Source organism: Scyliorhinus canicula, chromosome 6 (genome assembly GCF_902713615.1).
Source record: "Scyliorhinus canicula chromosome 6, sScyCan1.1, whole genome shotgun sequence".
Classification (NCBI taxonomy): domain Eukaryota; kingdom Metazoa; phylum Chordata; class Chondrichthyes; order Carcharhiniformes; family Scyliorhinidae; genus Scyliorhinus; species Scyliorhinus canicula.
This window is the reverse complement of record NC_052151.1, coordinates 101,722,633-101,745,330: the sequence shown is the minus strand read 5'-3', so window position 1 is coordinate 101,745,330 and position 22,698 is coordinate 101,722,633. Positions and strand designations below refer to the sequence as shown.

At 51.5% G+C, this 22,698-nt stretch overlaps 1 protein-coding gene across 1 annotated transcript in view; it reads right to left on the bottom strand.

The window, feature by feature from the left end:
* LOC119966822 (axonemal dynein light intermediate polypeptide 1-like) overlaps nt 1-22,698 on the bottom strand; it is a 66,421-nt gene that overhangs the window by 27,530 nt on the left and 16,193 nt on the right. The window contains exon 3 of the mRNA XM_038798795.1: nt 563-732. Coding sequence (XP_038654723.1) covers nt 563-732 — 170 coding nt within the window. The remainder of the gene's footprint in view (nt 1-562; nt 733-22,698) is intronic.

The window sequence follows — 22,698 nt, the reverse complement described above, 5'->3', positions numbered from 1 at the left end:
GATCTACCTCTTTAGAAAGTCTTCCTTGATTAAACTGGCGTTACATTCAGCAAAATGTTGGCTTTCTCGGATTTTCTGTAACTACCATTTTCTCCAACATTGAGCCATCTCCCAATCATCATAATTAATAGGTCAACTTGGTTATTAAGAGGCACACTTTGATCGTTAACTTATTTTTTTCAACATATTCATAAATATGTGATATCATAAATCAATATGTCAGATATCAGTGACATGGCTGTTGCATGTGAGCATGATTCACGCAGCATTATCACCAAAAGAGCCTTTAGGCTTACTCATGTATGATTTCGCCGTCATTGATACTTAGTGTTTTCGTATTCGTGTATGTATACTGAAAAATACAAAAAAATACAAAGGTGTACATATAGGAGAGATTAAATATTATATTAAATATTAAATGTTTTAATGCTAAATAGGAAAGTTTGATCGTGATCTTTGAATATTGCCTGGACCAAAGATTAAGCAAGTAAATCATAAATCTGTAGATCATGAAAGAACTTAAGAGTTCATTTCTGTATTGTTGAATAGAGGCATCTCTTACCAAGGCATTGTGCATATAATTCCCGCCGTACAGGACAAACGCCAGTCATCCGGGCTTGCCTTTGTTGCAGTTTCCGATCTAATTGGTCCTGCAAATTTATCACATCTGTTCGTGTGGCTGGAAAGGTAGATATATATTGAACCCACAGATTCTCATCTTCTGTCCATTGTCTGGAAAGAGGAAGAAATATTAAATATAACGTTTCCATCTCACAGTCATTATAATGTTTTCCCAGCAGGTATATTGGCTGGCTGAAGTTATCCCAATCCACCTCATCATGGGGAGATTCTCCGAGTCCCGCGCGTGCCCGGAGAATCGCCGCAACCGTGCCACGACGCTGGCGCGCAATTCTCTGAGGTGCGGAGAACTGGCGCCATTTGCACCGGCGCGTTTGACGCGGGCCGCTGGAATCGGCGGGGCCCGGATGGGCCGAGCGGCCGCACGGGTATGACAGAGTCCCGCCGGTGCCATTCACCCCTGGTCGCTGCCGACAGGAACTCTGCACGAAAGGTTGGGGAACGGCCTGTGGAGGGAGGCCTCCATTCCCGGGGGGGCCTCTGATAGGGTCTGGCCCGCGATCGGGGCACACCGATCGGCGGGCCGGCCTCTTCGCCCCCCCGGGCCTACATTCCTGCGCGGCCGCCCCCTGAACACTGACGCCATATTGAGTCGGGGCCGGCGCGCGTAAAAAGTCCCCCATGCATGTGCAGGTTGGCGTGGCACCCATTTGGCACTGGGAAGGGAGGCTGGAGCGGCGTGAACCGCTCCAGCGCTGTGCTGGCCCGAATTGGTCGTCCCCATGCCCGTTTCGCGCCTTGGAGATTATGTTCAAATAGACGATTGAAAGATTCAGCACACTATTGCTTTTGAAACAGTTTTGTATTAATTTAAGTGTTATATTGTTAATTTCTTTATATGTATTGGAACGTGAGCCAGAGCTTGCTGAGTACAGCATCCAAAATCCTATGCCATTTCTGTAAAGCCCTATTAAATTCGGCATGGCGCTTGACCAGATTGGCTTCAATATCGTGATGAATCCGAATCCGGTGGCCTTCCCAGTACCAGTTTTCTGTTTGTCTGGCCCAGCTCAGAATTCATTCCCGGTCCGGCTACCGATGCCTCTTGCTATCTACCGCTCGTGGCTTTTCCCCGGTTTTGGGCTTTGGGTGAAGTGACTGGTGAGCTCTGTCAATTTCTCGTGAGTTGGGGATGCTACCCCTTCCCACCAGATTGCCCAGTACTTGGGCCATATAGTCTGTGGGGTTCCTACCTTCAATCCCATCCTGTACGCCCACAATTCATAGGTATTGCTGCCTCAACCAGTTCTCCTGGTCCTTGACTTTTCCCTTCAGGCTCCCTTGCATGATGACCTGCCTGGCCACCTCCTTTTCCAGGGCGATGATCCAGTCGCACTGGTCTGTTGCAGCCCTTTCCAGCTCCTTGATTGTTTCTTCCTGAGCTTCCAGTCTCTTTTCCGCTTTGTCCAGAGCCACATGCTTGGTCACCATAGCTACGGCAACTGTACCCTTCACCGCAGCTTGTATGTCTGATTTTGTTTTCTTCTCGTTTCAGACTAGTTAGGCACAACATCGTGGGTCGAAGGGCCTGCACTGTGTGTACAGTTCTATGTTCAATGTTCTCTCAATTCTCTTGAAAGAAACATCCTCCCCACCACCCCCTGGTGTGGGGGGCTTCTCGTGTGGCAGGTCAGTCCCTCTCGCTCTGGCGAAGCCCGGGTTTCGCCATCTCGTGAGTCGGCCAGTTCAGTCATTTACTTGTCCTGGTTTTTCCACTCCTGGTCTCCGCTGGGGACGAGAGTGGAAGGAGAGGGTGGTATGAACGAACACAGCAAAGCAAAGGCGGTGAGGGGAATGGCGGACAGGGAGCCCAGGTATCAGGCGATGGGAGGACGAACAACTAGCCCTGGGAGGGGGGGTCACCACACTAGCGAGGTAGCTAGCACTGGGGAGTGTGCAGGGGAGAGAGACTGTGGCGCATTGCCCGCAAGGGAGCAAGGCCTGGAAAGGGGTGGGGCCAGACATTGGGCATAGGGGGACAACTACGGGAAGAAACAGGAAAGAGGATGCGTAGCTAGAGGGTAGGGGGGCAAAGATGATGGGGGGGATAGGAAACCACAAGGGAGAGATAGGTTAAAAAAAAGGAGGCATCAGGCTGGCTACAACAGGCCACACGTGGTGACTTGGAATAAAATGGCGCTGTAGGCAACCACTTGGGATGGTCCCTGAACAAAGGGAAACCGTGGACTGCAGGGGCTCACCCATCATGGAAAACACAGCTGGTGGCCATGTTGGATGCCCCTGGACAAAGGGAAACCTTGGAGCCTGATGTGACCATCAATTCACAAGACACGTGGTTGGAAGTGAACAGTGGTTTTAATAGTCTTACAACAGAGCCTGCCTGCGACGAGATGAACTGGCAGGCAGGCTCACGACTGCAAAGCTTTATACTTCCGGTTAGTGGGAGGAGCCATGGGCGGAACCATGGGCGGAGCCACGGGTGGAGCCCAGTGCAACCTCCTCATCTCCCCCTATGGGCAGAGCTGCGCACCTGCTCGTATACCGAGCTTACAAGAACACAACACATACAATATGTGTATTGTAGGGCAGCACGGTGGTTAGCATGGTGGTTAGCATAAATGCTTCACAGCTCCAGGGTCCCAGGTTCGGTTCCCGGCTGGGTCACTGTCTGCGCGGAGTCTGCACGTCCTCCCCGTGTGTGCGTGGGTTTCCTCCGGGTGCTCCAGTTTCCTCCCACAATCAAAAGATGTGCGGCTTAGGTGGATTGGCTATGCTAAATTGCCCGTAGTGTCCTAATAAGTAAGGTTAAGGGGGGGTGTTGTTGGGTTACGGGTATAGGGTTTGAGTAGGGTGATCATTGCTCGGCACAACATCGAGGGCCGAAGGGCCTGTTCTGTGCTGTACTGTTCTATGTAATATAACACAGTGTGAATGACTAGATTGTGATTCACCACAGAGCCCATGGACTCAACCTCATAGGGAGAACAGCGACTGCGGCCATTTCGGACGGCCCCCTAACAAAGGGAATCCCTGGAGTGCAAGGGCGCAACCACCAGGCAAGTAGGGTTGATCCCACAGAAGCAGGGGGAATAAAGTCTCCCATCAGGATAGTCACCTGGAACATCAGGGGGCTAATCAGCCCAGTGAAGAGATCCAGCATCGTCGCCCACCTGAAAGGTATGAAAACTGACACAGTCTTCCTCCAAGAGACACACCTGAGAGAGAAGGACCGAGTGAGGAAGGGCTGGGTGGGACATACCTACCTTTCCTGCTACGGGACGAGGGCCAGTGGGGTAGCCATACTGTTAAATAAGAGGACGATGTTCATAGCGACAAGGACTGTTACAGACCCGGAGGACAGTACATCATGGTCAGCGGTGTCCTAGATGGGGCACCGGCAGTCCTGGTGAACATGTACACTCCCAATTGGGACGGCATGGCATTTGTAAAGAAGACTATGCTGGAAATCCCCAACATAGAGAAACACCAACTGCTCATGGGGGGACTTAACTGTGTACAGGACCCACGGATGGACAAGTCAAATCCCAAAATGGGAAAGACCTCCAAATATGGCAAAGGAACTCAACACATTCTTGGGACAGATGGAGGCGGTGTACCCGTGGCGATTCACCTCCTGTAAAAAAAATCAAGTCCAGCGGGGGTGATGGGCCTACAAATTGAGTCGATCCGGCGGTCGAGTCATCCTCAGAGATCTGCGAAGCACCGAGGTTGCAGCCTCTTCTGGTGGCTGGGTGGTGGCGGTCGGTGAGGGGACCATGGCGGACTCCGGGGGTGATTCGGTCCAAGCTTCGTATCCGACTGGTTCGACTGGTGACGGGGAGCGCCGGAAAACCATAGGTGCGGGGGCGCGGAGCACGGGCCGTGAACCTGCAGGCGTGGGGGTACCAGGGGTTGGGTGGGGTGTAGTGTGAGGGGTACCTCGGCAGTAGTAGTGTCGGAGCTGGAACCTGCAGGCGCCAGGTCCTGGAGGGAAACAGTGTCCTGACGGCCGTCAGGGTATTCGATGAACGCATATTGAGGGTTCGAGTGGAGTAGAAGCACTCTCTCTACGAGTGGGTCAGTTTTGTGGGTCCGGACGTGCTTCCGGAGGAGAACCGGGCCCGGTTTCTTCAACCAAGCTGGGAGCGACACCCCCGTAGTAGTGCCCCTGGAAAAAACAAATAGCCGCTCGTGAGGGGTCTGGTTGGTGGCTGTGCATAGGAGGGACCTAATAGCATGGAGCGCGTCGGGGAGGACCTCCTACCAATGGGAGGTCGGGAGATTCCTGGACCGGAGGGTCAGTAGGACGGTCTTCTAGACCGTCGCGTTCTCCGTCTCCACCTGCCCGTTCCCCCTGGGGCTGTAGCTGGTAGTCCTGCTCGAGGCGATGCCCTTGTCGAGCAGGTACTGACGCAGCTCGTCGCTCATAAAGGACGAACACCTGTCGCTGTGTACATAGCTGGGGAAACCAAACAGGGTGAAGATGCTATGCAGGGCCCTAATGACTGTGTGGGAGGTCATATCGGGGCACGGGATAGCAAAGGGGAAGCGGGAGAATTCGTCTATTATGTTTAGAAAGTACACATTCCGATTGGTCGAGGTGAGTGGCCCTTTGAAATTGATGCTCAGGCGTTCAAAGGGCCGGGAGGCCTTTACCAGGTGGGCCCTGTCTGGTCTATAGAAGTGCGGTTTGCACTCTGCACAGATCGGGCAATCCCTGGTGATTGCTTTTACCTCCTCGGTGGAGAAAGGCAGATTTCAGGCCTTGACGTAGTGGGCGAGCCGGGTGACCCCCGGGTGGCAGAGGTCATTGTGGATAGCTTTCAGGCAGTCGTCTTGCGCGCTGGCGCACGTGCCATCTGGGGGCTCGTTGAGCTTCCCCGGTCGGTACATGATATCATACTTGTAGGTGGAGAGTTCGATCCTCCACCGTAGGATCTTATCGTTTTTAATTTTGCCCCTTTGTGAGTTGTCAAACATAAAGGCAACGAATCTTTGGTCGGTGATGAGGGTGAACCTCCTACCTGCGAGGTAGTGCCTCCAGTGACGTATAGCTTCCACGATAGCTTGTGCTTCCTTTTCGACCGAGGAGTGTCGAAGTTCCGAAGCGGAGAGGGTTCGGGAGAAAAAGGCGACTGGTCTCCCTGCCTGATTTAGTGTGGCTGCGAGAGCGACCTCTGAGGCATCGCTCTCTACCTGAAAAGGGACGGATTCATCCACCGCCCGCATGTCCACCTTGATGCAGGTGAAGGCCTGGCGAGCGTCATCTGATAGAGGAAAGAGTGTGGCCTTAAATAGTGGGCGGGCTTTGTCCGCATACTGAGGGACCCACTAGGCATAATATGAGAAAAACCCCAGGCACGTTTTGAAGGCCCTGGGATAATGAGGGAGAGGGAGTTGCAAGAGCATGCGGTCCGGGTCGGGACCCAGGACTTTGTTTTCCACGACATAGCCGAGGATGGCTAGCCTGGTCGTGCAGAAAACGCATTTCTCCATGTAATACGTGAGGTTGAGTTTCTGGGCCGTCTGGAGAAATTGATGGAGGTTAGCGTCGTGTTCCTGCTGATCATGGCCGCAGATGGTGACGTTATCCAAGTACGGAAACGTGGCCCACAGCCCGTACTGGTCCACCATTCGGTCCATTGCTCGTTGGAACACCAAGACCCCATTCGTGACGCCAAAGGGAACCCGGAGGAAGTGGAAGAGGCGGCTGTCGGCCTCGAACGCCGTGTAGTGGCGGTCTTCCAGGCAGATTGGGAGTTTGTGGTATGCAGACTTCAGATCCACCGTGGAGAAGACTTTATAATGGCCGATCTGATTCACCATGTCTGCATTCCTGGGGAGGGGGTACGCATCAAGGAGCGTGAACCGATTAATGGTTTGGCTATAGTCCACTACCATTCGGAATTTTTCCCCGGTCTTGACGACCACCACCTGAGCTCTCCAGGGGCTATTACTGGCCTCTATGATCCCCTCATGTAGAAGCCTGTGGACCTCGGTTCTGAAAAACACCCTGTCCTGCAGGCTGTACCGCCTGCTGCGAGTGGCTACGGGTCTGCAGTCCGGCGTGAGATTGGCAAAGAGTGGAGGTGGGTCGATTTTTAGTGTCGCTAGACTGCAGATAGTGAGTGGGGGCAAGGCCCCGCCGAAGCCGAGTGTGAGGCTTTTGAGGTTGCACTGGAAGTCGAGTCCCAGTAAGAGTAGGGCGCTGAGTTCGGGGAGCACGTATAGCTGGAAGTTAGCGTAGCTAGTCCCCTGGATCATTAGGGTCGCGGCGGTGCGCCCTTGGAGGTGAATGGAGTGTGAGCCCGAAGCGAGGGAGATAGTTTGCCGTGCAGGGAAAATAGGGAGCGAACAGCGTCTTACCAGATCTGGGTGTACGAAGCTCTCGGTGCTCCCGGAGTCAAAGCGGCACGGTGTCCTGTACCCGTTGATTTTAACGGTCATCATTGAGTTGCGGAGGTGTTTCGGACGCGACTGGTCCAATGTGACCCCGCTGAGTTGCGGATAGTCGGCAGCTCGATCAGCTGTGCTGGAGTGGCCCCGTGATGACTGCCCTCTGAGTTCGTAGTCTTCGAGGTGAGTTTCATAGTTTGAAGAGGATGGATCCCAAGATGGCCACGCCCGTGGATCGCACGTGGCGGGCGGCGAGGAAGATGGCGCTCAAGATGGTGGCCCCCATGAGTCACACGTGGCTGGCCGCGTGGAGGGGGGTTGCCAAGATTGCGGCCCCCATGAGTCGCACGTGTCGGTGGGGGCGGAGTCGGGGTACAGGCATTTCAGGGCCTGCGGGCCTGTGAGTTTTGAAAACAAGTGGTCTGGGCTGCGGGAGAGTTTGGAGAGGGAGATTTCTTCGCCAGGCTGACCCGGGAATAGTGTCCTTTGCGACCGCAGCTGCTGCAGGTCGCATTGCGGGCCGGGCAGTGCTGGCGTGGGTGCTGGGGCTGCCCACAGAAATGGCACACTGGGGCTGCGTAGTGGGTGGGTGGCCGTGCGGCGCAGGCCTGGGGCAGTCGCTGGTCGGGGGCCCAGGATGGGGTCGCTTGGTCCGCGGGGAACGAGGTGAGGCTGCGGAACGAGACCTCCATGGTAGTCGCCAATTCTACAGTGTCCCCCACATTCTGGGCCCCTTTTTCAAGCAACCGCTGGCGCACATAGAACATAGAACATAGAACGATACAGCGCAGTACAGGCCCTTCGGCCCTCGATGTTGCACCGACATGGAAAAAATCTAAAGGCCATCTAACCTACACTATGCCCTTATCATCCATATGCTTATCCAATAAATTTTTAAATGCCCTCAATGTTAGCATGTTCACTACTGTTGCAGGTAGGGCATTCCACGGCCTCACCACTCTTTGCGTAAAAAACCCACCTCTGACCTCTGTCCTATATCTATTACCCCTCAATTTAAGGCTATGTCCCCTCGTGCTAGCCACCTCCATCCGCGGGAGAAGGCTCTCGCTGTCCACCCTATCTAACCCTCTGATCATTTTGTATGCCTCTATTAAGTCACCTCTTAACCTTCTTCTCTCTAACGAAAACAACCTCAAGTCCATCAGCCTTTCCTCATAAGATTTTCCCTCCATACCAGGCAACATCCTGGTAAATCTCCTCTGCACCCGTTCCAAAGCTTCCACGTCCTTCCTATAATGAGGCGACCAGAACTGTACGCAATACTCCAAATGCGGCCGTACTAGAGTTTTGTACAACTGCAACATGACCTCATGGCTCCGGAACTCAATCCCTCTACCAATAAAGGCCAACACACCATAGGCCTTCTTCACAACCCTATCAACCTGGGTGGCAACTTTCAGGGATCTATGTACATGGACACCGAGATCCCTCTGCTCATCCACACTACCAAGAATTTTACCATTAGCCAAATATTCCGCATTTCTGTTATTCTTTCCAAAGTGAATCACCTCACACTTCTCCACATTAAACTCCATTTGCCACCTCTCAGCCCAGCTCTGCAGCTTATCTATGTCCCTCTGTAACCTGCAACATCCTTCCGCACTGTCTACAACTCCACCGACTTTAGTGTCGTCTGCAAATTTACTCACCCATCCTTCTGCGCCCTCCTCTAGGTCATTTATAAAAATGACAAACAGCAACGGCCCCAGAACAGATCCTTGTGGTACGCCACTCGTAACTGAACTCCATTCTGAACATTTCCCATCAACTACCACTCTCTGTCTTCTTTCAACTAGCCAATTTCTGATCCACATCTCTAAATCACCCTCAATCCCCAGCCTCCGTATTTTCTGCAATAGACGACCGTGGGGAACCTTATCAAACGCTTTACTGAAATCCATATACACCACATCAACTGCTCTACCCTCGTCTACCTGTTCAGTCACCTTCTCAAAGAACTCGATAAGGTTTGTGAAGCATGACCTACCCTTCACAAAACCATGCTGACTGTCCCTAATCATATTATTCCTATCTAGATGATTATAAATCGTATCTTTTATAATCCTCTCCAAGACTTTACCCACCACAGACGTTAGGCTCACCGGCCTATAGTTACCGGGGTTATCTCTACTCCCCTTCTTGAACAAAGGGACCACATTTGCTATCCTCCAGTCCTCTGGCACTATTCCTGTAGCCAATGATGACCTAAAAATCAAAGCCAAAGGCTCAGCAATCTCTTCCCTGGCTTCCCAGAGAATCCTAGGATAAATCCCATCCGGCCCCGGGGACTTATCTATTTTCACCTTGTCCAGAATTGCCAACACTTCTTCCCTACGCACCTCAATGCCATCTATTCTAATAGCCTGGGTCTCAGCATTCTCCTCCACAATATTATCTTTTTCTTGAGTGAATACTGACGAAAAGTATTCGTTTAGTATCTCGCTTATCTCCTCAGCCTCCACACACAACTTCCCACCACTGTCCTTGACTGGCCCTACTCTTACCCTAGTTATTCTTTTATTCCTGACATACCTATAGAAAGCTTTTGGGTTTTCCTTGATCCTACCTGCCAAAGACTTCTCATGTCCCCTCCTTGCTCGTCTCAGCTCTCTCTTTAGATCCTTCCTCGCTTCCTTGTAAATATCAAGCGCCCCAACTGAAACTTCACGCCTCATCTTCACATAGGCCTCCTTCTTCCTCTTAACAAGAGATTCCACTTCTTTGGTAAACCACGGTTCCCTCGCTCGACCCCTTCCTCCCTGCCTGACTGGTACGTACTTATCAAGAACATGCAATAGCTGTTCCTTGAACAAGCTCCACATATCCAGTGTGCCCAACCCTTGCAGCCTACTTCTCCAACCAACACATCCTAAGTCATGTCTAATGGCATCATAATTGCCCTTCCCCCAGCTATAACTCTTGCCCTGCGGGGTATACTTATCCCTTTCCATCACTAACGTAAAGGTCACCGAATTGTGGTCACTGTTTCCAAAGTGCTCACCTACCTCCAGATCTAACACCTGGCCTGGTTCATTACCCAAAACCAAATCCAATGTGGCCTCGCCTCTTGTTGGCCTGTCAACATATTGTGTCAGGAAACCCTCCTGCACACATTGTACAAAGAATGACCCATCTAATGTACTCGAACTATATCTTTTCCAGTCAATATTTGGAAAGTTAAAGTCTCCCATAACAACTACCCTGTTACTTTCGCTCTTTTCCAGAATCATCTTCGCCATCCTTTCCTCTACATCCCTAGAACTATTAGGTGGCCTATAGAAAACTCCCAACAGGGTGACCTCTCCTTTCCTGTTTCTAACCTCAGCCCATACTACCTCAGAAGAAGAGTCCCCATCTAGCATCCTTTCCGCCACCGTAATACTGTCCTTGACTAGCAGCGCCACACCTCCCCCTCTTTTGCCCCCTTCTCTGAACTTACTAAAACACCTAAACCCCGGAACCTGCAACAACCATTCCTGTCTCTGCTCTATCCATGTCTCTGAAATGGCCACAACATCGAAGTCCCAGGTACCAACCCATGCTGCCAGTTCCCCTACCTTATTTCGTATACTCCTGGCATTGAAGTAGACACACTTCAAACCACCTACCTGAACACTGGCACCCTCCTGCGAAGTCAAATCTGTGCTCCTGACCTCTATACTCTCAATCTCCCGTACGCTAAAACTACAATCCAGGTTCCCATGCCCCTGCTGAATTAGTTTAAACCCCCCCAAAGAGCACTAACAAATCTCCCCCCCAGGATATTGGTGCCCCTCAGGTTCAGATGTAGACCATCCTGTCTATAGAGGTCCCACCTTCCCCAGAAAGAGCCCCAGTTATCCAGAAATCTGAATCCCTCCCGCCTGCACCATCCCTGTAGCCACGTGTTTAATTGCTCTCTCTCCCTATTCCTCATCTCACTATCACGTGGCACGGGCAACAACCCAGAGATAACAACTCTGTTTGTTCTCGCTCTGAGCTTCCATCCTAGCTCCCTAAAGGCCTGCCTGACATCCTTGTCCCTTTCCTACCTATGTCGTTAGTGCCAATGTGGACTACGACTTGGGGCTGCTCCCCCTCCCCCTTAAGGACCCGGAAAACACGATCCGAGACATAGTTTGACCTGAGCCCTGCCACATACACATCTCTGACGGCGAGCTCCATATGCTGTTCGGCTGATACAGCTTGGTAATTACAGTCCCGAGCTAAAGTCTTTAATTCCTGCAGGAATTCACCCAACGAGTCCGCGGGGCGCTGGCGGCTGTTCGTAAAAATGTGGCGCGCGTAGACCTCGTTGATGGGCCTCACGTACATTCGATCTAGCATGGCTAGGGCCCCCGTATACGAGGTAGTACTGTTAAGTTGAGTAGATATACGGTGGCTCACCCTTGCGTGCAGTAGACTGAGTTTCTGCTCCTCTATAGTTTCTGATGTGCTTGATTCAGCCAGGTAGGCCTTGAAACATTGGAGCCAGTGTTGAAAAATTTATTTCGCTTCTGCAGCCTGCGGGTCGAGTTCAGGTCAGGTTTGAGGGCTGATTCTATAGTCGTTTTCTTCAAGTTTACTAAGACTATTAAATTGATGTGACCATCAATTTACAAGACACGTGGTTGGAAGTGAACAGTGGTTTTAATAGTCTTACAACAGAGCCTGCCTGCGACGAGATGAACTGGCAGGCAGGCTTACGACTGCAAAGCTTTATACTTCCGGTTAGTGGGAGGAGCCATGGGCGGAACCATGGGCGGAGCCAAGGGTGGAGCCCAGTACAAACTCCTCATCTCCCCCTATGGGCAGAGCCGCGCACCTGCTCGTATACCGAGCTTACAAGAACACAACACATACAATATAACACAGTGTGAATGACTAGATTGTGATTCACGACAGAGCCCATGGACTCAACCTCATAGGGAGAACAGCGACTGCGGCCATTTCGGACGGCCCCCTAACAAAGGGAATCCCTGGAGTGCAAGGGCGCAACCACCAGGCAAGTAGGGTTGATCCCACAGAAGCAGGGGGAATAAAGTCTCCCATCAAGATAGTCACCTGGAACATCAGGGGGCTAATCAGCCCAGTGAAGAGATCCAGAATCGTCGCCCACCTGAAAGGTATGAAAACTGACACAGTCTTCCTCCAAGAGACACACCTGAGAGAGAAGGACCGAGTGAGGAAGGGCTGGGTGGGACATACCTACCTTTCCTGCTACGGGACGAGGGCCAGTGGGGTAGCCATACTGTTAAATAAGAGGACGATGTTCATAGCGACAAGGACTGTTACAGACCCGGAGGACAGTACATCATGGTCAGCGGTGTCCTAGATGGGGCACCGGCAGTCCTGGTGAACATGTACACTCCCAATTGGGACGGCATGGCATTTGTAAAGAAGACTATGCTGGAAATCCCCAACATAGAGAAACACCAACTGCTCATGGGGCGACTTAACTGTGTACAGGACCCACGGATGGACAAGTCAAATCCCAAAATGGGAAAGACCTCCAAATATGGCAAAGGAACTCAACACATTCTTGGGACAGATGGAGGCGGTGTACCCATGGCGATTCACCCGCCCTGCCTGTCGCAAGAATGCCACGGGTATGCCACGTACAAACAAGAACTACATTGACCTTGTGCGGGATTCTCTATTCGCCAGGTGGACGCAGTGGGAGAATCCCGCCCATAGTGTCTATTCACAGATTTACTTCTTTGTAGTGGGGAAATCGGTACTTCCAGGGCCAGTAAGAGCAGAATACTACACCATTGTAATATTCGTGAGGAAAACAGGGCACCAACTCCGCCAGGTACAGGGGACCATGTATGAGCATGGAGACAAGGCCAGCCGCCTGCTGGCTCACCAGCTGAGAAAGCAGACAGCCATGAGGGAAATAGTGCAGATTCGGGACAGCAAAGGCAAATTAGTAGTGGAGCCGGAAAAGATCAACAAGGCATTTGAGACCTTTTACCGGGAGCTGTACACCTCCAAGCCCCCAGCAGGGGTCTTGAGAATGAAGTAGTTCCTCGATAGACTGGACATGCCAGTCATGGGGGAAGTTAGGAGAAATGGGGATTGGAAGCATTGGCAGAACTGGGAGAAGTCATGGAGAATATTAGCTCCATGATGTGGGAAAGGCTCCGGGACCGGCCGGTTTCCCAACGATCTTCTACAAATGATTTGTGACAACTCTGGCCCCGCACCTACGGGAGATGTTCACAGACTCACTGGGGAGGGGCACTCTGCTGCCTACGCTAGCACACGCCTCAATCACGCTGATACATAAGAAAGACAAAGACCCAACAGAATGGGGTTCGTACAGACCCATCTTGCTGCTAAACGCAGACACGTAAATGCTGGCCAAGATCCTAGTCAAAATGCTAGAGAACTGCGTACGAGTGGTGGCAGCAGAACACCAGACAGGCTTTGTCAAGGGTAGACAGCTAACCTCGAACATGGCAGACTGGTACAAACGGTGAAATCCCACTGGATCAGAGGTGAGCTGGCAAGATGGATACAGAACTGACTAGGTCATAGAAGGCAGAGAGTAGCAATGGAAGGGTGCTTTTCTGATCAAAAGGCTATGACTAGTGGTATTCCACAGAGATCAGTGCTGGGACCTTTGCTGTTCATAGTATATATAAATGATTTGGAGGAAAATGTATCTGGTCTGATTATTAATTTTGCGGACGACACAAAGGTTCGTGGACTTGCAGATAGCGATGAGGACTGTCAGAGGATACAGCAGGATTTAGATCGTTTGGAGACTTGGCCGGAGAGTTGGCAGATGGGAGTTTAATCTGGACAAATGTGAGGTAATGCAGTTTGGAAGGTCTAATACAGGTAGGGAATATACAGTGAATGGTTGAACCCTCGAGTATTGACAGTCAGAGAGATCTAGGTGTACAGGTCCACAGGTCACTGAAAGGCACAATACAGGTAGAGAATACCCAACTGGACGAGATGAGGGAGAAGTGGGAGGAGGACGTGGGGTTTGAAATAGGGTGGGAACTCTGGAGTGAAGCACTGCACAGGCCCAACTCCACCTCCACAAGGCTAAGCCTAATGCCACTAAATGTGGTACACAGAGCCCACTTAACCAGATCCCGAATGAGCAGGTTCTTCCTGGAGATGGAGGACAAACGCGAACGGTGCTAAGGAGACCCGGCCAACCACACCCACATGTTCTGGTCTTGCCCCAGACTCACTGGGTTCTGGACAGCCTTCTTTGAGGCAATGTCTAAGGTGGTGGGGATAAGGGTGGAGCCATGCCCGAAAGTGGTGGTCTTCGGGGTATCAGAACAGCCAGATCTCTTCATGGGGAAGAGGGCCGATGCCCTTGTTTTGCCTCCCTAATCGCTCGCCAGAGAATCCTGCTCAGCTGGCGGTCAGCAGCACCACCCATAGCTGCAGACTGGCTCTCCGACCTTACGGAATTTCTCTAAATGGAGAAAACAACGAAGAAGCCATAGAACAGGAGGGGGTAGCATGGGAAACATGGAACCAACCACACCCAACAAAAGAAGCATGAGAAGCAAGAGGGGGGGGGGGGGGGGGGGGAGAAGCAGGGAAAGAGAAGGAGCAAGGGAGGCAGGGGCAACAACCAGAACCAAAAAACGTGGGAACGAAAAACAGGAAACCACAACCACCACTGTAAATAATTCAAGACAAAGAGCAATGTTGTATATGTAGTTAGTTGAAATAGTTGAAACCGGCCGATGTATAAATATTTTACTTTTTCCTCTGTTTCCTAGTGTTTGCCAAACCTATCCTTGTTTTGTATACCACAAAAAATTCAAAACACAATAAAAACATTTTTTTTAAATCTGAATGCGGGCATGAAACTTAGCATTATCATGTGTCACTTTGTTAACAAATTTGAGAGGCACGGGTTTCATGTTGAATTGCTTGCTGGGCAGCTGATGATTTATTTACCCTGCCCTGACCTCGGGCCTTCTGTAATCTGGGTGCCATATTTAAAGGGTCCCCTGCATACATCAAGTAGTCTCTCAGGGATCGAAAGCTGCTGGAAAGTCATGACCTCCAAAAGGAATAAACGTTCTGCCCCCAAATTCAGTGACAATTCTCAAGTGCCTGCTGGACACAGTGGAGGCCTGCCACAAAGTCCTCTAACCCCATTCTGGGTGAAGAACCTCATCCAAGTAACTATTCCAGCTTGGGTATCAGTGACAGGGAGGGTGCATGCCTACATAAGAGGACAGTCACCCAGTGCAGGAGAAGGATGAATGATCTCCTCCATCCTGCCAGGGTAAGTCACTCTTCTCATCACTCTCTATTCACACACTCACAAACCCATCAAACATCCACAAGGGTCTCACTTATTGACAATTCAAAGGACGCCACCACTAACTTTCCTGCATATATTGTCACCTGCGGGCTATGTCTTCATCCTGTCCACAACACCGCTCACCACCCACATAAGGCCAGGCATCCTTCTCATCTGGCGTGGCAGACATCCTGCTCACATTCTCTCCACCTGTCATCATGCAGGACAAACTCGCTCATAACCAGAGGGAGAGCTTCCAGATCGACAGTGGAATGTCCAAACTGAAGGTCTTGACTTCTGATTTCTGGTGTGCTTTAATTCCCCTGGTCAGAGACTGTGACTGTCAGGCCGTCACGGCCACGGAATATTCGAACCTCCTCATGCGGGATGCTTTTGTTACGGGGATAGGGTCAGACCTCATACGCCAGCGACTTTTAGAGGAGGCCACGCTCGACCTCGCAGAAACCAAAAAGCTGCCGCTATCAATGACGGTTGTCTCGCGCAATATCCAGGCCTACACCCTCAGCCCCGCGGCCCACCCCACCTACGCATCATGGACTCCACAGTCGGCCACCCCACCGGGGACCCCACTCAGCCAACCCTACGCCTGTGCCACGCGCCAGCCAGCCAACCCCGGGGCCCCCGATGTTACTTCTGCAGGTAACAGAAACATCCCCGCCAATGCTGCCCGGCCTGCAGCGCTCTTTGCAAGGCCTGCGGCAAAAATGGGCACTTCGCTGTGGTGTACCAGGCCCGCGCAGTCGCCCCTATCACCCCGACCCCCCTCATGTACGGACAGTGGGCGCCATCATCTTCCCCTTCTTGGACCACATGCGGCCCATGGGCACCGCCATCTTTGTCACCTCCCAACACGAACGGCCCGTGGGCGCCGCCATCTTGTCCACCCCAAGATCAGCAGGCGTCGCCATTTTGTCTCCCCCACGGCACATGGGCGCCACCATCATTCCAGGACCCGTGCCTCCCGGGCACCCCATCGTTCGACACCAGCGACGCCCAGCCGCGTCGTATTCACGATTGACCAGGCTCGCCCGCACAATCTAGCCACCGCCTCGACAAGTGTGAAGATCGATGGGTACGAGACCTCTTGTCTGCTGGACTCGGGGAGCACCAAAAGCTTCATCCATCCAGATATGGTAAGGCGCTACTCCCTCACGGTACATCCCGCCAATCAGAGAATCTCCTGGCCTCCAGGTCCCACTCCGTGGCAATCAGGGGTACTGTATAGTCACACTCACGGTCCAGGGCGTAGAATTCAGTGGCTTCCGCCTCTACGTCCTCCCCAATCTGCGCTGCCCTGCTGCTCGGCCTGGACTTCCAGTGTAACCTCCAGAGCCTAACACTGAAATTCGGCCGGCCCCTACCACCCCTTACTGTGTGCAGCCTCATGACCCTAAAGGTCGACCCATCTTCCCTATTCGCAAACTTAACTCCGGATTGCAAACCTGTCGCCACCAGGAGCAAATGGTACAACGCCCAGGACTGGACCTTCATCAGGTCCGAGGACCAGCGACTGCTTCGGGAAGGCATTATCGAGGCCAGCAACAGCCCCTGGAGAGCCCAAATGGTAGTGGTGAAAACTGGGGCGAAACACAGGATGGTCATGGACTACAGCCAGACCATCAACAGGTACACACAACTCGACCCGTACCCCCTCCCATGCATATCGGGTATGGTCAATCAGATTGCACAGTACTGGGTCTTCTCAACTGTGGACCTAAAATCAGCCTACCACCAGCTCCCCATCCGTAAGGCAGACCGCCCATACACTGCCTTCGAAGCAGATGGCTGCCTCTACCACTTTCTCAGGGTTCCCTTCGGCGTCACCAACGGGGTCTCGGTCTTTCAAAGGGAGATGGACCGAATGGTCGACCGATACGGGCTGCGGGCCACTTTCCCGTACCTAGATAATGTCACCATCTGCGGCCACGATCAGCAGGACCACGATGCCAACCTTGCCAAATTTCTCCACCCCGCCTCTCTCCTAAACCTCACCTATAACAAGGAGAAGTGTGTATTTAGCACAAACTACTCAGCCATCCTTGGCTATGTGACCAGAACGGTGTTCTGGGGCCCGATCCCGATCACATGCGCCCCCTCATGTAGCTCCCCCTTCCCCACTGCCCCAAGGCCCTCAAGCGCTGCCTGGGGTTCTTTTCCTTCTACGCCCAGTGGGTCCCACACTATGCGGACAAGGCCCTCCCACTCATCCACTCCAGCCTTTTTCCCCTGACGACGAGGCTCAACAGGCCTTCAACTGTATTAGAGCCGACATTGCCAAGGCTGCAATGCATGTAGTCGACGAGATGTTGCCCTTTCAAGTGGAGAGCGACGCATCAGACGTCGCTCTAGCCGCCCCACTCAACCAGGCAGGCAGCCCGTGGTATTCTTTTCCCGCATCCTTCATACCTCCGAAATTCGGCATTCCTCCATCGAAAAAGAGGCCCAGGCCATCGTTGAAGCTGTGCGGCATTGGAGGCATTACCTGGCCAGCACGAGATTCACTCTTCTCACTGACCAACAGTTGGTAGTTTAACAACACACAATGGGGAAAGATTAAAAACGATAAAATCTTGAGGTGGCGGATCGAGCTCTCCAAACTACGAGATTTTGTATCACCCTGGTAAGCTCAACGAGCCCCCAGATGCCCTATCCCAAGGTACAAGTAGACCTAATCTGGACCCTGCACGACAACCTTTGTCACCCGGGAGTCACATGGTTGTACCACTTCATAAAGGCCCAAAATCTGCCCTACTCCGTCGAGGAAGTACGGGCAATCACCAGAGACTGCCAGGTCTGTGTAGAGTGTAAACCACACTCCTACCAGCCAGACTGTGCACGCCTGGTGAAGGCCTCCCGCCCCTTTGAATGCCTCAGCGTGGATTTCAAAGGGCCCCTCCCCTCCACCGACCATAACACGTACTTCCTCAGTGTGGTCGATGAGTACACCAGATTCCCCTTCGCCATCCCATGCCCTGACATGACATCTGCCACCGTATTCAAAGGCCTCAACATAATCTTCGCTCTGTTTGGCTTCCCCGCCTAAATCCACAGTGACAGGGGATCCTCATTCATGAGCGATGAGCTGCTTCAGTTCCTGCTCAGCAGGGGTATTGCCTCCAGCAGGACGACCAGCTATAACCCCCGGGGAAACGGGCAGGAGAAAAGGGAGAACGGGACGGTCTGGAGGGCAGTGTTAAGTTGTGTGCACTCACCTCCGACTTCCCCTGAAAGTTCAAGTCGCCAGATGCACGGCTTTTAAAGGCCGTTGTAAATCACGCTGTAGTGAAGTCATACTAATGTGGGATTTTAATTTGACGTGGGAAGACAATTTTGGCATGTGTTCGCAATAATGAGATGTAAATTTATTGAAATTAATTTCCCGCCCGATGTTCGACAGTAGGAAATAGCACTGGGAAATGTGACTCGTGCCTCCTTGCAAGATGGTTCAATCACGCCACCGAACACACCCGCCTCAATCAGGTGCAGAAATTCCCGGCCATCGAAGGAATTCCCGGCCATCGAATCCTTTCTTCAGCCAAATATCCTCCAGTTTGATCCTGGTGGCTTCATCGGCCTCATTATAATGCCTATTAACTCTTGCTTGTGGCTGCCTCAAGGAGCCATTAACCAAAACTAAAATGCTGTTGAACAAATATTCACCTGGTCTTTCCAGTCAATAAAATAGTGGCAGGTTTGATAATTGTTAAGTAATGAAATCCTGTTTTTTTTCATGGGTAGAAAGCATTCATGTCTGTCAGTCGGTACCTATAGAAACAGCCCTGCTACCCATTAATGGAATAATAGCCTTGATACCGTGGAAGGGGCGGGACTGAAACTCAAAATCATATTGCCAGAGGTATAAATCTGCACCCCACCCCAACTTCATCTCAATAAAGATTACTATAGAAGAAGGTCATTAATGGAGACATTTAACTTGGTGACAACAATTGAAAATATTTGGGCACAGAAAGAGACACATTGGGTGGAATTTACTAACTCACCCACCCCCAGAGGTGGGTTCCAAGGCAGTTTAATCAAGGGGGGGGCTGGTGGTGGAGAGGGAGCCCATCCACCGCATGACCTCCCCCTGCCAGAACAAGTCTGAGACAGGAAGACTTGTAATGGGGCGGGGTGTGCTCCTCGTTCAAAGGCACATTGGGAATTGGGGTGTTCAACGACAGCCAAACCCCTGCCCTTTCCACCAACACCCTGCCTGTGAACCATCCTGCCGCCACTCCACAGTGAACCCTAGTGAAGACCCAAATGCATTACCAGCAGCAGCCACCGTTCCCGGGCAGCTGCCATCTGAATGCAATTAAAAGTCCCCGTGGAGCTGAGGACCCCGTCTTCAGGGTTCCCGCTGTCAAATAGGGGTTTAGTTTCCTCAGGACTCCCAGAGATCATCCATGGGGGTGTCGCCAGTTTTGGTGGCGAATGTCAGGCCGCACCCCTCCTCATTAAATTAGTCCCATTCAGTATAAGGCAATCGCAGAAAATGTGCATGGAAAACAAATAGAAAAAAAATGAAAAAGAGGAAAATAGAAAGAATAACAAAAACAGAAGAGACATTGGCCCAAAAACTCATGACTGTTCCAGTCGACTCTCACTGAGATTTCTGCAGGCGTTTGCCCAAACCGTCAGTAACTCTACAGGGTCTGAGATATAAAAGCAAAGTGCTGCAGATGCTGGAAATCTAAAATAAAAACAGAAAATGCTGAATAAACTCAACAGGTCTGGCAATGTCTGTGGAGAGAGAAAGATAGTTAACGCTTGTGGTCTAAATGACCCTTGTCCTCTGATGGAAATCTCTGCTGTCAAAGACCTGGTTACACAATTTGGAGATGGCTGCACTGGCACAGTTGATTCTATGCTGAATCTTCAGGTTTTTTAAAAATATAACTTTAGAGTACCCAATTATTTTTCTTTTCCCCAATTAAGGGGAAATTTAGTGTGGCCAATCCACCTGACCTGCACACCTTTGTGTTGTGGGGGTGAAACCCACGCAGACATGGGGAGAATGTGCAAACTCCACACGGACAGTGACCCAGGCCAGGGATTCGAACCCGGGCCCTCAGCGCCGCAGTCCCAGTGCTAACCACTGCACCATATGCCGCCCCTGGATCTTCACTTTGATGGTGACCTTTACAGAAAGGTTGCTGTTGTGATATTAGAAATGTTCGATGATTTCTAAAGTCTCCCCGTCAATAATACATACACACAAACAAGAAGCAGGGTAGACCAGTCAGCTCCTCAGACCTGCTCTTCCATTTAATACAATGCTGGCTGATCTAATGGCAACCTCAAAACTGCATCTATCAACTACCTCTTCTTCCAAGTAATTTATATAAATTGTGTACAGTGGCTGGAAATAGGTGCTTGTCTGGATTAGGGCTGGTGGTGGGTTTTGGTTTTACTGATGTTAAGCAAGAGACTAACCCCTTTTATTGGGAGTCAAAGAGGTTTCAAGCAGGGCATGTGTAAAAGACAATGTAAGATAGTTGGCAATTGAATGACAGAAGAACATAAGTCCAATAGGAGAAGGAATATGTCACATCGCCTCTCGAGCCTGCTTTTATAATCAGTAAGATCATGACTGGGCTTGTACTCTGCTTCCCTGCCCTATCTCCACATGCCTCGATACCTTCATATCAACTGCCCCTACCGGTTAGAGCCTCACCTGCACCTCAGCAGACAAGGTAGTGGCCATGTTGATGTTGAATTTTATGAATTCCCTACCAGTCACCGCATCTCCTATCTGCGACTGGACCCAGACGGATTCCATTCTTGCCCAAGTGTGGTACGTCTTCAGCATGGGTGGTCGACATCAACAGTTGCCCAGGGAGCTGTGGGCTTTTTATACCAGGATGTCCTTTCTTTTTTAAATTTAGAGTACCCAATTATTTTCTACCAATTAAGGAGCAATTTAGTGTGGCCAATCCACCTACCCTGCACATCTTTGGGTTGTGGGGGTGAAACCCATGCAGACACGGGGAGAATGTGCAAACTCCACACGGACAGTGGCCTGGGGCCAGGATCGAAGCTGGGTCCTTGGTGCCGTAGGCAGCAGTGCTAACCACTGTGCCACCATGCTGCCCTTCTACCAGGATGTCCAAGCTTAATATTGAAGACGGGGTTGTGATTCCGGCTAAAGGCCAGGTACTCGTTCTTTGGAACCTGAACAAGGGGCACCCAGGGGTGACCAAGGTGACAATACTGGGGAGGAGCTATATATACTATATATATGGAAGCCGGGAGTCAATGCTGACATCAAACATTTACTGCAGCAATGCCCCATCTGTCAGGAACATAAGTGACACCCTAACACCACACCTCTCCATCCCAGGGAGTGGCTGGGCCACCAATAGGACCAGACGTTGCTGACCCATTCATGGGTTTGATGTTTCCTTTGGTGGACGCCCATTCCAAATGGTGAGAGGTCCATCAGATGACGACCATAACCTCTAATCAGACAGTGGAGAGGATACGTCTTTCTTTCTCCATACATGGCAACCCTAAGGTCCTAATATCGCACAACGGGCCGTCACTCACGAGGGTAGACATTTTGATATTTTTCAGGACCATCCAGCACGTGAGGACAGCCCCATGTCACCCAGCATCTAACGGGTTGGCTGAAAGGACCGTTCAAACCTTCAAGCAGGGCCTCCACAAGCAGACGTCAGGATCCTTGGACATCCACTTGGCCAGATTCTTGTTTACGTGCAGGACCATGCCACATCCAGTGACAAGAGTGGTATCAGTGGGGTTACTCATAGACGCACGGCTCCTCACTGACTTAGAGTTGTTACTCCCGGATATCGGGGAGAAGGTGTGCTGTGCCCAGGATTAGCACAGGTCGTCATCTGATGGACCTCTCACCATTTGGAATGGGCGTCCACCAAAGGAAACATCAAACCCATGAATGGGTCAGCAACGTCTGGTCCTATTGGTGGCCCACCCACTCCCTGGGATGGAGAGGTGCGGTGTTGGGGAGTCACTTATGTTCCTGACAGATGGGGCATTGCTGCAGTAAATGTTTGATGTTAGCATTGACTCCCGGCTTCCATAGATATAGTATATATAGCTCCTCCCCAGTATTGTGCTAATATTAGACACCCAGCCCTGCTCCTTATTCTCAGACACATTGTTTTATTCCATTGTTCGAGGTCTTTGTTTGGAATTTTGCCTTCAGTGCCATTGGCTCTCCAGGGCTGTGCTTCGACAGACTGGTCTGCCAGGGACCAGTAGGCCTGTAGGACCGCCATGCACCCACCCCCTGGACTGCCTGTCGGTGATGGCCTCTCCAGATTCCAAGATGGAGTCCGAGCCTCCTGGGGTGTCCAGTGGGGGGCCAGTCACACAGGGACCACCTGACCTACCATAATGTTCCA